We start from the raw sequence: 14754 nt of genomic DNA, 5'->3' as shown, positions 1-14754 counted from the left end.
CTGTGAATGATGTGAGCTGCAGTCCAGTTCTTCTGGAGAGCAGCAAATTAGTGGAAATTGTTCTTGGAAGCTAGCAGCTTGGGAAGGTACCAGAGGTGGGATTCACCTACCTTCCCCACCAGTTTGCAAATGTGAGCGCATGTGCCAGCTCTGTGCATGTGCATGGCCTTCTGTGCATGCACAGTAGTCGTGCATTATGTCCAAGCAGGTGGGCGGAGCCTCCCACAGTTGCAGCTACCAGTTCACGTGATCCAGACCAAACCAGCTGAATACCACCACTGGAAGGTACCTTCAACAGAGGTTTTGGAAGCTGTAGCCACACGGTTTCTTGCCCTACCACTTGTGTTATTTCGGGAGCCATAGTGGGCTAGCATACACATGCTTATTCAATGGGTCCTCATTTCCCCTACTTGTTGCTAACAATGCCCTTGGGACTTCTCAGTTTGGCTTTGGGCTTTGACCCAAGTAGCTCAGGAATAAGTAATAATGCTACAATTCACCTAAAGATAACAGCACAAGAGAACGAACTCCTTCTAACATGCCAGATATAGTAATTCTTGTTTCCTTCTTAATTTTTTTATTGTCTCTTTTGAATAATGTGTAAATGTATCACAGCACATCCTCCCCAGCTGTCTACAGTAAAGTGAAAACCACACCCTCGTCAACACTGGCAGGACAAGCTACTGTATACAAACTGCACACTCAGTAGCATTGATGTTACCTGCTTGGGTAATAAAACATCTGCAATTTAACAACCAGAGAGCATCAAGGACTCCACAGTTCAACTCTGTGGTACATATATTCTCTTCTGTTGGAACACCTAAATGAGGCCACTATTATGATTTCCGTTCATTTAACTTACCATAATTTACCTATAGTTCTCTAAACTACAAATTCCTCTATGGAATCTTGCCTCACCTCCAGACAGTTTCCAATGGTCTTACACAACTACAGCATCAATCCATCAAGCTTGATATTGTCTATTCACTGGCCATGAGCTTCAAGCAAAAGTTTTTATCAGTTCTACATCCTACAGTGGTTTAACCCAATCTCCTCAAAATGGCCCTGGACATGTTGGTTTACAATTCCAGCCATTCCAGCAACTAAGGTGAAGATTGAGGTATATTAAAGTTGTAATCCAACAGCATCTGGAATTTATGCTTTCCTCTTCAAAGCACAGGAATTATATCGTAAAAATATTTTTTTTAAAATACAGTGAAATAACATAAGAAGTTGCATAGGAGAATTAAGTGGGAACTAACTGGAGAATTAATATGAATTTGAATCCTTAACAGTTAGAAGAATATGCATGTTGGACAAAAAAAAATCATGAAATATTTTATGGGGCAACTTGGAGTTGGACTTCAAGTTGGATAATGAGTTTTCCTGTGAATTTTGTCAAGGCCCTTGTACAAATGGTTAACATAAAATAAAATCCTCCTTGCACACAACATTGAACTGTTGTGTATTGAACTGTTTAAATCTATCCCTTAATTGATAGATTTCCACAGCCACAAAGCTACTGTTTTAAAACCATGATTTATTGAAAAAGCTAGAATTGGCTGAGTTCAGAATGGTCACAATGGCCAAGCTCATACAATAAGCTAAATCAAAATGGCTATGGAGACTCTCAGTCACCCAGATCATGGTTGTCTCAAAGGTGCTTTTTCCATAGGCAACTGGACTTTGTTTTTTCTTGAAGATCCATTTGCCTTTTGAAAAAACACCTTTGGGACTAAATCAAAATGAAAGAACTTGTATTATGAGTTTGTATATTTAGCCATTACCTGAACTTTCTTAATGTATCTCTTTCCTGTTTCAGGATTCTGGTAAATATGGATGATAACATCATTGAACATTATTCCAATGAAGATACTTTCATCCTAAACATGGAGAACATAATGGAGGGTTTCAAGGTCACGTTGACAGAAATCTAGTCTAGACCAGCATAGACCTTGTGAAGTGAAAACTTTTTGCCATCAAGGAAGGAAGAAATAATAATAAAAACCCTGATTTCATTGATACGGAGAAGAAAGGTTGTTACAAAACTAAGTTGGAAACAACCACATTTCATTTTTTTTGCCACTGGAAGCCAATTTGACAATTACTGATGAGTCTGTTCAAAATTCAATTCAAGAAGAAATTCAAATTCATTCATAAAGTTCCTTATTTATTGCTCCTCACTCCGCAACATGTAAATACTCAGTGGATCCTAGACTGCACAATCTTGATGTTGCAAAGGTATAACAGAGACTTTAAATGAAAGCAACAAAAATAGGTAATGCAAGAAAAATAAGAAGTTGAAAAATAATGTTAGTTCCACTGGGAGTTAATCACTAAAATTTCACTCTAAAATGAATTGCTAGAAAACCTGATAAGCGTTAACAATGTGCAAAGTGCCTGGTGATCTTATACACCTACTGTATACCAAACCTCCAGTGCTGAGTATCAGGTAGCTTAGCCATATCCCTCCCTTTGCAGGTCAACTGAGGGCTTTTAAGATTTTCAGATGGCATGTACTTTGTAAGTAAAACACCATCCATTTTAACCTCTGTATATATTTGTTTATAATATGTAATAATATATTTTCCTATCTGTGTGGATGTGTTTACTGCCACTCTATTCTGTGTTTGGATAAGAAGTTGGCAGAGTTCCTGGCCAAAGAGCAAAGTTCTCTCACCAGCTGTTGATTCTTCAGGGGTTTTGATACCTTTTGCTCAAAGCTTATCCAGAAGCCACATTAGAAAGTTAAAATTCCTTGTTGTCACAACGAAGATTATTCTTTCCTTACTATACCAGCTTCTCAGGTCTTTCAATGAGATGCTTTCTGTTATTTTTAGACTAGAACTCCCGTTAAGTCAGACATTTACAGAGTAGAACTGAAGGTCATTTGAAGTGCACCAGGTTGGGAAGAGTCAGACTTATTCCATTATGCTGCAGCCTTCCAGTTCCTGAAGTATTTTCCTATCTCTTTATCTCTCTCTCTCTATCGCTTTGGTTTTTTTAAATCTTCTGTGGTATGCATTCTTGATGAATGGACATTCATTTCTGTAATGCATCATGCAAGGAGTCATAAATGTGACATTTCTATATCATTCCCACCAATGGCTGCTTCCAATTTTCACCCAACCTTTTTAAAACAAATGTTATTCTTCCATTCAAGTTACCTCTGAAAGTTCCTGGCCACGTGGAATCAGTGTGAGTTTAGCAAGGTATTTTATGTTTTGTTTTCATTCTAGGAAAATTATATGGTTATAAAACAATAGAAGTATAAAATTGGGAGGAAAGTTTGGAATTATGTGGAGAAGTCCAATCCCCTGAACACGCCATATGTTGGAGGATATAAATACAGGTGGTCCCTGCTAAATGACTAGTTGCTTAGTGACCCATTCAAAGTTATGATTGACCTCATTAGAGGTCCTGGTTCTAGAGTTCTGCTGGACACCCACACACCCACCCACACACCCACACACCTGCATTTACAACCATATGCAATGCCCTGTGGGCACATGAATACAATTTTCAGTATTTTTTGCCAGTTTCTGGCATCTATTTCGGGTTTCCATCAAAAAACACACATTGAGAAAAATGGGTTCATTTAACGACCACTACAAAAAAAAATGTATAAAATTGGTATAATCCCATGGTGAACCACTTAACAACTGCCACAACTCATAGCTGTAATTCTGGGCTTGATTACAGTTGTATGTTGAGGATTACCTATAAAAGATGTAAATACCGAGTATATATGTCTAGCAGAGGAGAACCCATCATCTGCTGCATCAGCCTGTTTCGTGTTCAAAGCATCTCTTAATGTTTAATTGATTCTCATACTTCCTTCAGGAGTAACAGAGAATAACAATGCCTAATAGCTTTCTATATATTTGAAGATGGCTACTTTATTATGTTTTTCGTAACTAAGAATTGGACTTAGATTTCTAAATACATTGCACATGTCCAGAGGGTTTTTTTCTCTCTTTCTCTTCTTAAAGAAATCAAGCAATACCCATGATTAGGGCCAGAAATGAATTCAATTGGCTTGCATTTTAACCAAACTGAAATTTAGCTACTGATTAAATACACTGTACTGACGTTAGTTCATAGTAGATGTGTAAAATGCATTTTTTCATGAAATTGTGTACAAAAATTACAGAGATTTGATTTAGTGCAGGGGTGTCAAACTCGCATTGTTACGGCGTTGTCACATAACGTATCATGACTTTTTTCTCCTTAGCTAAACTGGGTGTGGCCAGCGAGTGATGTATCCAGCCCATTGGGCGTGAATTTGACCCCCCCCCCATCTAGTGGTTAAGGAAGCAGGCTAGAAACCGGGAGACCATGAATTATATTTCCTCCTTAGCCATGAAAGCTAGGTGGGTGGCTTGACCACTCATTCTTTCTCAGCCCAACTCACCTCACAGGGTTGTTGTTGTGGAGAAAATAGGAGGAGGAAGGTGGATATGTTTGTTGCCTTATTTGTAAAAATAATAAAAGCAGGATACAAATAAACAAATAAATGAAATAAATTTCCATTGTTAGGGGACATATTTGTAAAATATTCTGCATAATAGATAAAATTGCAAACAAAAGAGCACGGACATAGAGATCAGTCCCAGAATATATATCGTTAGTAGTTTCCTCCCCTCCCCCACAAAAAAATCTTAAGTGCAACAAACCAAACCATATATATTTGCAAAAATTAGGATCTGAAAAGAATTAACTTCAGTTTCATAAGAATTAGTGACCGAGAAAAAAATAAAATCAATTTCCTCTTCTCTAGTTTTATACATGAGTCTTGGTAGTTGTTGGCATTGTAGTTCACACTGAAATGCAGTTTGTGAACTTCATATTTGTTGAGAACATTTTACATTATGCATGAAAGTGTTTGTTTTATCCTTAATGGACCTAAACAAAAACAAAAATACATATATTCTGCATGGATGGCAGAATGATTTTGGAAAGACTGCAGGTCAGATCCCATCACGTTTGCTATCATTTATTTCCCTTTCCAACTCAATCGGTTGCAATTTTTTTGTCAATATATCTCCAAAGACAGTTGTATTGTATGATCTTTTTTTCATTTTTGTTTTGTAAAATTATTGTTTCCGATAAATCCCACTAGAATGTAAATATAAAAAATGTACAGAGGAATGCTGTTCTTGATTTGAATCTGTGTACATATACTGTCTACCATTTTTTTTGTTACTGTTATGCAATATCTAGTCTGGTTTTTGTATTACTTTGTTGTTTTTAATGGCACTTCCATGGATGAGACTAATGGGAAAGGGCACTAGCAGAGTAGCAGAACAGAGGTAATGCATACAAAAAGGCCATTGTCTTCATCAGCAGAAACTTCAGATTAGAACCATTTCTCATCTAAGCCTTCTCCAACATAGTAAGCCTTCAGATCTGCTGAGCAATAGTCCCAGGTTTCTGAACCTTTCAAGCAATGATTCATGATATATATGGAAAGATCTGTTTTTCATATAGCCCTGTTTTTATAGCATTGTCTCCTAAAGATTCCTGCTGCAATGATTTATTTGACTGCATGCCAACTATGTTCTGGGTTGGTTGGTCATCTGGCAACTGCCTGGGCTAGTCCTAGCAATTTTCTTAGCCAGAATTTTGGAAGTGGTCTGCCATTGCCTTCTTCCTAGGGTTATGGATGTCTAGCATTTGATGTATTGTGCCTTAACCACTATACTAAACTGGCAGTTAGAACAATTAATCAGTGGAACTCCAGAAGTTGTGAATGCTCCAACACTGGAAGTTTTTAAGATGTTGGATAACCATTTGACGTGGTGTAGGATTTCTTGCCTAAGCAGGGGCTTGGACTAAGAAGGTCCCTTCCAACTCTGTTATTCAATTCTATTCTATGGTGGCTCTTGCGATCTGTTCTTTGCCTAAATCACTCCTTTATTTTTCAGGCCATGGAATGTGACCTTAAAATTTACCTTCTGGGTCATTCAACCCACCCTTACATTCCTTTTGCCCTCTGCACAGTTGAACAGGTGTAATAACTTCTCTTTAGCATGCTGTTGGTAATAGCTGGGTTGCTAATCAGAAGAAAAAGGCTTTTAAAGGTTTCTTTTATATAAATCAGCTTGCTACCAATTTTAAAGAGCACTTGATCCTGCAGGCATTTATTTTTCTTGTAGCATCTTGAGTCTTTACATCTTTGAGGTTTAAATTTTCATTGGCTCATTTTTATGTCTTTTGAGTTTTAAAATGTCCCAGAAGAAATGTCAGACCTGAGATATAATTTAACAGCTTCTTTAATCATAAATTTATTAGTTTTCAGTCAGAATCTTGTCAGAATTTCCAAGTTGTCGATTATTTTTCTTTCCTTTTGAAAGAAAGCATCTTTGTTCTCCACTTGTATGCGTGCATAAAATTGAATATCTCTAGAAGTGTAAAACTTTGAAGGCTGATGGATTAAAATTATATAGCCTTTATTTTATAGGAAACTTGTTTTTAAAGTGACATATAGTGGTGAGATTCAAATGTGGCTTTGCTTTGTTTTTGATCAGCAAAGGTTTAGGAGGAATCAGGTGTACTCGCCGAACACCACTTGGCACTTGCTAAAGACTGCAGAAGCTTCTGTATCCCTCCAGCACTGCAATTCACTACCGCTTGATAGATTGGATAAAAAAAGCAGACATATATCAGCCAAAGTAGATAAATTGCAGTTTTACAGGAAATTTGCATGTGATAATTTATACATACAGTAGATACAAATTTAGAAATAATTACTGTAATTTAAATAAGGAGTACAATGACAGGCATGCTTTAGGTCTTCTTATTCATAGGCAGCTTTCTTACCCAGAAATCAGCCAGAGTGCTTCTAATAGAGGATGCCTGATTTAGAGGGTTTCTTTCAGATTTTGTTCAGCTCCCTCACCTGACCCGGCTGGCAAGTAGGTGTTTCATTGAAATAAAAGAGCTGTCAAATGAATCTATTTATTACTGATGTTCTTCTAAATGGAGCTGGAAAACATTGTGTGTTCCTGTTGTGCAAGTTGGAGAAACCACATACGTTAAACTGGTTCATTCTAAGATAGTTTTTTCTTAACCAAAGTACCCTGGATCATTGATGTTAATTTTTAGATCTTCCTAGCCAGCTTGGCTGTTGATGAGAATTTGGAGTTTTGATGTCTGTATAGGTGTCAATATCTAGAGTTACAACAGCAATAAGAAGTTATAAGGGGATTGGCTTTGTCAAAACATCTTGTGCAGATTCAACCATTTTGGTGTAAACCATATTTATGGTGAAGTTGTCCATTCAGAAACCTAGCTTCATCCAGTAGTTGGGCACAGTTCCTAGTATTGCAAAAACTGGTACCAAATTTTAATATTGAATTAATATTTAGGCAAATGAAATGAAATTTATTCCCGCCTGATCCAATATGCTGCTTTTTTGGAATGCAGCTTTGCAAACACCACAGAAAGGTCCAATGTATCTCTGAACTGCATATTTTATGGTTGATTGGATCAGACAAAGCCAACTAAAATATGGTTTATTCAACGTATTAGCACGTTGTGAGAACCAAATCATCTATTACAACTGCCCCCAACCTTTTGGGCACCAGGGCAGGGGTGAAATCTATTTACCTTCTTTACCGGTTCGGAAGTGCACGTGCTGCGTGCACAGACCTTCTGCGCATGCACAGAAGGTAAAAAACACATTACTTCCTGGTTAAAACCAGGAAATAATGACACCCGGGTGGTGTCCGCCATCGCTACTGGATTGCTGAACTACTGGCCATGATCGCTACTGGATCATGCGATCCAGTCTGATCCGGGAGCATTTCACCCCTGCACCAGGGACTGGTTCCATAGAGGGGTTTTTTTTTTCTGCAGACCCAAGGGGGCATGGTTTTGTGTGCTGTTTCCATCCCACGGATGGGGCATTGCTTGTTAGTATGGACCAGTTCCTAGCATGCTGCAGACCAGTGCCAGTCCACAGATTGGGAATTGGGGATCCCTGATCTACTAGGTCAAGGAGCAAATGTTCACAAGTATCTCAGCAGATTAGATTATAATGCTGAAAATGAAAAACGATTATTATCTTCTGAAATAAGATTTTTTGTGTGTGGCCTTGATGATGCATCCATTAGTCAAGGAGTTAAGTTCAGGGACAATATGTAGCATTTACAGATTTTGCATTTATGCATTGAGAATATTTTAATAAATTGATACAGTCTATATGGGGGTTTTTTAAAGAAATTTCCAGGAAGTTGAACTTAAAGCTTTATAACATATTATGGAATCGAAATGAATTGCAGATTATACAGGAGTGATATATCCCTTAAATATCAAAAGCTCTCATCCCATTATAAGGTGATGCTTTACAGATCTCAGCACTGAATGTTGCACAATGTCAGACTTTGATTTGTCTAATTGTGAGGGGCATGTTATGACTTCTTATCCTAACAAATTTAAACATGATCAGTTAAGTCTATCCATTTTTAACTTTTACTTTTACATGAGATAAACAGGGGCATATAGAAGCTTAATTTAGCTTTCTATTCTTTTTTCTTTTTGTTGATCTCATTGTCAAATAAAAATGGCTGATACAGACATAGAAGCATTGGATTTATGATTTGAAACTTTGTTCCTGCTTATTTTCTTTGGTTCTAATTTGATAAACCCGTTGGAAAGATGCAAATTTGCAAAATTTCTCCTGTCGTGACACAATGGGTTCAGCCTGTCATCACACTGCAAAAACTGTATGGGGAGAAGGCCTGCTGAAATTTTTAAAATGAATAATGTTTGTTAACTGTTCTAACCTTGATGGTTTCATTCTTCTAATTTCAATTCTTCCTGCAAGATACTGACATGGTGCAAAAATGAAAAAGTACTTATGCCAAAAACGCTGTGCAGTGCCCTCATTTCTGGAAAGCAAGCTTTGTGTATAAATATTGTGTGTTACCTAATGATAGTTTTGTAAATGGGAAAGGGGACTCTATAAACATATAAATAATACAGGTTTATATTTTTTGTACATTTTTAAATGGAAAGAAATAAATGTTCATAAAGTATAACCATCTTTTGTTGATCTTTTTTCCCCCCATAGATATTAGTCATCCCTGGGTATTTATTTACATTCCCTCAAAAGCACACATTGAATTATATATTAACTACTTGGGCCATATTATGCCTGGATTCACACAGAGCAATACACCTAAATCTAGTTTAACAATACAGGCAGTCCTCATTTAGTGGCCATTCACCATTACAACTGTAGTGAAAAGTAATTCTACAACCAAGCCTTGCTTTTACGACCTTTGGAGAACTATAAAGTGAAGGAAAGTTGAAATAGGACCATAAAATCATGCTTCACTTAGTGACCATTTTAGTGAGACTTGCTGGTCCCAAATGTGATCATTAAACAAGGACTACTTGTACACAGTGTTCATCTTTACAAACCATGCCATGTCTGAATGAATAAACTATTATGGCTTGTTTCACAGGAGACAGCAATCTTATTTTAGCCTAATCTAGTTAATTATGTGACTGCAGTCGCTGAGTGTTAAATTAGCCAACCATGGTTTAGTTTAATCAGTAGAGCAAACTCAACTCCAAGAGCTTATACTTCATGTGGGCTTCATTGGCAACGCGTTCCAATCACATGTTCTTATTAATAATGAGATACGATTCAAAAGGCATTAATCTCCGGCCATGATGGAAAGAACAGCAGGGGTGACTTTTAACTGTAGTTGCTAGGGCAGTCCTACATTTTCTTATTGTTTGCTGTTACTTGGCCACACTTTAAATTCATACTCAAACTCAGAGCCGTAGAATTGCAACAGTCAATTATCTAGCCAAAATTTGGCAGCCAGCAATTAAGTAAACATGCCTTTGACATGCTCACAAAGTAAAAGACATAAAATCTTCTAAACCACCGAAAAGCAAGTCCCTGTGCTATCACTGGTCTTTTCATTTTGACAATAATTTTATATCAATTTCTAAAATGATTGGTCATTTCTTTCTGGTGAAGTGGTAGGTCTTTCATGTCTCTTGGTATCAGAAACCATGAATATTGTATTTATCTGAAAGACAACGGCCATTTTGATTTTTCTGAACTCCTGTGGACATCCATAGGCTGTATGTGAGCAGGAATACTCAGAATAGTTTGAAATCATGCTGGGGGGCTTCTGAAAATGATTTTGGTTTTCCTCAAGAAAGATGGAACTGAACTTTCTAGAAAGTGTAACAGCAGTGAATAGTTGGAAGAGAAAACAAAATTCAAGGTTACCATGACAGACATAATATCTGCATATCTTTCAAAAATAGTGGGTTACAGTTATGTATTCATAAAAGGAAAAAATACAATTATGATCAGGTGCAATCAATTATTCCAGTATGAAAAAGTACCATGTCACAAAATGGTATACAATACAAAATTATTTAAAATTCAACATTTAAAAACAACATTTGTTCAGCAGTAATACAGTAAAAAAATTCTTACTTTTCTTCAAACAATATTGTTCATATGTTTGGCACTGTAAAAATACATGATCACAGGTTCACCGTTCTCTCTGATTCTACCTCTCTCTTTTTTTTAAAACCAATCACCAATGTTGCTGTTAAGTGTTTGCATATATTATACTGCACTTCAATATACATTAAAGAAATTTGGGCTCCATTCCATTGCTAAAACAAACAAATCATGAGGAAAAAAACCTGTCCCACATCAATAAGACAAATATCCAAATTTCCCACCTGGTCAGTATCTATGTGCATGAATTGCTCTCAATAGACTGTAACATTTAGAATTTTGATTCTGCTATCAAATCTGAACACTTGGGGGGGGGATTAAACAGATCTAGGAAACATTGGGTGCAATATAAAAAAAGGTTAAGCATGTTTAAAGCCATCTTGCAAGCTGTTGATATTTACTAATTCATCAATGCATGAAATTGAGTTGAAAAAAACAATTCAATATAATAACTTTTAATGTATCTGTTTAACATAAAATTATACATCAGCTATGTTCCAAACGGAATCTCCACATGTGTTTTGGACTTCAGTTTCCAAGATTCCCAGCAGGAAGATGAATAGTGTGCTGGCTGAGAATTCTGAAAGTAGGTTTCCAACATATTTCCAGGACAGGATAGGGAAAGATAATACAAACCATGTGGATAGGAACTTACAGAAATGACCATTTTTCAGGATCAATTTTTCTATGAAAAGACGGAAGGAAGGAAGGAAGGAAGGAAGGAAGGAAGGAAGGAAGGAAGGAAGGAAGGAAGGAAGGAAGGAAGGAAGGAAGGAAGACTTTTTAGACAGATCATAATAACAAGTTTCAATTTTAAACAAACAAGTGGACAAACATAGAATGCAAGTTCCCTATACAAGTAAAAACAATTGCATCATTTGTGCATCATTACCACAATGGGGTAGAGAGGAATAATCAATTTAATTAACATGCAGGTCTCAATACTTTTAATAAGCCAAACACTTAAAAAAGATTTAAGTAGTTTTTTTTCCCCTTACATTTTACAACAACATGGCCACTACCAACCAACACACACTAGGATCACACAGTCAGTACTGCTTTAAAAATGCAAATCACACTAAGACTTTCACAAAATTTGCATATCATGTGAATGATGGACGGAAGAGCTCATCCAATAGGAAACTAGTCAGTACAGTTAAAATCATTTTCAGAACAGTAAATACAGAAATACAGATGCATTTCCCAGAGTAGGAAAAATATATTCCAGCAAAAAGCATAGAAAAGGAAATCATGAATGCCATGCCTCAGAACACAGAAATTATATTGTTATCATTCATCGAATCAGCTCTACTTCTCAAATGAACTAAGTGGGTTATGTTCTACAGATATGCTTTAAGTTAACGTATCATGCTGAACATTTAAAAACAATATATACTTTTTCATTTAATCCCTGAAAGGAAGTTACACCCACAGAAGCCACTTTTATCGATGGATTCCTTAATTTGATCAGGAAGCATGCTACATAGTTTGGATACTGATGAGCACAGGAATGCATGGTTGATTCACACTACACATACACAGAAAAAGGGCTGATCTGTAACAAACCCACAGATCTGAGGCCATCCAGGGCTAGTTAACTGTACTCATGTCCTCCTGAAATCAGAGACTCATGTTGATCATGACTGATGTGTCTCACAGATATCAGTGAAACACAGCCATGACCAGCATCCTCCAAACTAAGGTCAACACACTGAAAGCTTTACTGCCATGGAAATTCTGTAGATAGCAAAGCAGCACTTATTGTGTTCTAAATTTGTTCCTGAATCTTTATTCAGTTCTAGGATTGCATGCGCTACCCTAAAACAACTAAGAATAGAATGGAACAATTGGCTCCAAAACATGTGGTAATACTGGAAATTAAAGGAACACTCCCTCAAGCTTTGCATCAGCGTCTCCAAAAGGCCGCAATCAAGCAAATGGAAATTATTCTGAACGTAATATTTACCTGCAAAGGCCTAAAATAAAGCCATATGTGTTAAAAAGGAAGCCTGAAATGTCTTTCGGGTGTGTGCTTGCGTATATGCTTGTGTGAAAACACCTCAACATTTGGCATGAATTGTTCTTCAACAAGTATAAAGAAAAAAAATGCCTTTGCACTCCCTCAGAGTTGCCAGCATTGCAACAAGTTGTCAGAGCATGGATAGCTACGGACTGACAATACGCATCACTGTTTAAATGGCACTTAAGACTGAGTTATGGGTCGAAGACAACCATCTTGTAATTGCTCTCTAGAAACAAGACTTCCCTCCATCTTCTTTCTGACACAGCTGCCGACTCTGTTGATTTAAGATAAAACATGTAAGCTATGTTGTAGAAAAATCTGCATCTTATGCCTGATTACAACCTTTTTCCATTCAGAGATGTCCATGCAGTGGATGTAATGATGATGACCACAACTGTGTGATGGAAGACCTGATCTTTTTTTACCTGCATCAGGGACACACGTTATGTGAATCAAGACAAGAATTCCGCAACTGTCCCTCTCAATGGACATCCGTGTTTCCACTGGATCTTACTCATATCTTTTTATAGGAACATGAGCACATAAAGTGAATGCAGATGCTGGTCAACTGTACACAAAATATTTTCAGCAAAATCTGTGAGCTGGGGATCTGGGTAATGTGGAGAGGGTAGAAGTAAACATTACCGTTGGAAATTTCCTACTTTTCCTCAGGGAAGGAAGGGGAATGATCTTCTAGATCAGGGGTCTCCAATCTTGGCAACTTTAAGAATTGTGGACTTCAATTCCCAGAAGTGAAGTCCACAAGTCTTAAAGTTGCCAAGGTTGGAGACTCCTATCCTAGATTCCTATTTGTTCCATAAACAAAGAGGGTCTAAGACAATTCATAGCAGCCAACTCGCTGCATCCAACTTGCTACGGCCAATTTGTCATGAGACAATTTGCTGAGTTACACTAATATTGAAGAAATGATGGAATATAATCATTAAAGAAAGGATGCCAAACAAGGGACAAAATGAAATGTGAATGACAAAAATTAAAATAACTTAAAAATTATTTAAAATAATTAAATTGAACTGTTGAATTGTTCCATGGCAAGTTGTCCTGCAGCAAGTTAACTATGGCGAGTTGTCCTGTGGCAAATTGGCCATGGTGAGCTGGCCGCAGCGAGTTATCCCATTCTGAACAAAGGAACCCTTCTATTTCCAGAACACCAACTTGGGAGGAGCAAGGAAATGTTAAAATACGAGTTAAAATCTAGCCTTACTTCTCTTCCTTGCAGCTGTTCTCCGGACTTTAGCAACCAAATGGTTTCTGCATCCAACCATTAATATAAAAATGTATTCTGTTCTTCATATTTTAAGTAAGCAGAGAGGAAACCACACACTGAGTCCCTAAATCAGGAAACAAGGCTCTGGGCCAAAAGATTTGCCAAGCATCCAAATGGATGAGCACAGCTGCTTAAACAAAGGCAATGTTTAAAAAAAAAAAGAGAGGAGGGGGGACCCAAGACACATCTGGCTGCTTTTTTGAAAGAACGAATTGTGGCCATACCCTTGCATGACCTTAATTAGACTTTTGGTAAATCTGCTTTTTTATTTTGAAATCAGCTATTGAGACAAATGCAACCTTATGAACACCCATTTCTTCATAAAGCAAAATACTTTAGAAATTTGGTCAGAAATGCTTTAAATTTACAATGATGGGCTTGTGAGACTCATGATTAAAGAATAGCTAACTTTTAATATAGTGGAGCTACTATATCAAATGCTGTAGTCAGGTGGATTGGTGAAAATACAAACCACTTACTGCCTGTTTTATATACAGTTTTACCTTGCCAACATTATGTCCATTATTTCAATAAAAATACCCAGGCATAAATTTGTTAGGTGCCCAATGCTATTAAAAATCAAAGATGTTGCTGGGCTCTGGCTTTTTATTTTTAGAAGAAAAATAACACATTTCCTCATAACAGCACAAAGCATTTTGCAGAGTGTTATTCTTGATTGCAGCGCCTGGACATGGAACAAATTGATTCTCAGCTCTGTAAATTCACAACTGAGAAATCATACATAATTTCCCTGTCCCCTCCCCCATTTCTTACCGTAAATCCAATTTTAGTAGCCAAAAAATGAAATTCAGAAGCATGATTCTTCAACTCTTTGGGGATAAACTTTATATATCTTTTATTGCAACCTTCAAAAACCTCCTAAAAGCAGAAACTTCAGCTCTGACTCTTCCAGGCCAAGATTGCTACATCTCTTATGGTTGT

The 14754-nt window shown here is 37.0% G+C and overlaps 2 protein-coding genes across 6 annotated transcripts in view; one reads left to right on the top strand and one right to left on the bottom strand.

Moving 5' to 3' along the window:
* The window catches only part of GRHL2 (grainyhead like transcription factor 2), a 100403-nt gene extending 95339 nt beyond the window's left edge, over positions 1 to 5064 (top strand). For 2 of the 5 annotated variants that reach the window (XM_058175489.1, XM_058175488.1), the window contains exon 16: positions 1823 to 5064. In XM_058175489.1, the coding sequence (XP_058031472.1) occupies positions 1823 to 1937 (115 nt within the window). In that variant the 3' untranslated portion in view covers positions 1938 to 5064. Of the gene's footprint in view, positions 1 to 615 lie in introns of all 5 variants that reach the window. The other 3 variants (XR_009154178.1, XR_009154177.1, XM_058175490.1) reach the window with 3 other exon arrangements.
* Positions 5065 to 8801: 3737 nt separating this feature from the next.
* The window catches only part of NCALD (neurocalcin delta), a 77378-nt gene continuing 71425 nt past the window's right edge, over positions 8802 to 14754 (bottom strand). Inside the window, exon 5 of the mRNA XM_058175492.1 lies at positions 8802 to 12798. The gene's annotated coding sequence lies outside the window, so the exon portion shown is untranslated. The remainder of the gene's footprint in view (positions 12799 to 14754) is intronic.

The sequence above is a fragment of the Ahaetulla prasina genome, chromosome 3 (assembly GCF_028640845.1).
Source record: "Ahaetulla prasina isolate Xishuangbanna chromosome 3, ASM2864084v1, whole genome shotgun sequence".
NCBI classification, from domain to species: Eukaryota; Metazoa; Chordata; class Lepidosauria; order Squamata; family Colubridae; genus Ahaetulla; species Ahaetulla prasina.
This window is presented reverse-complemented; position numbering and strand designations above follow the sequence as displayed.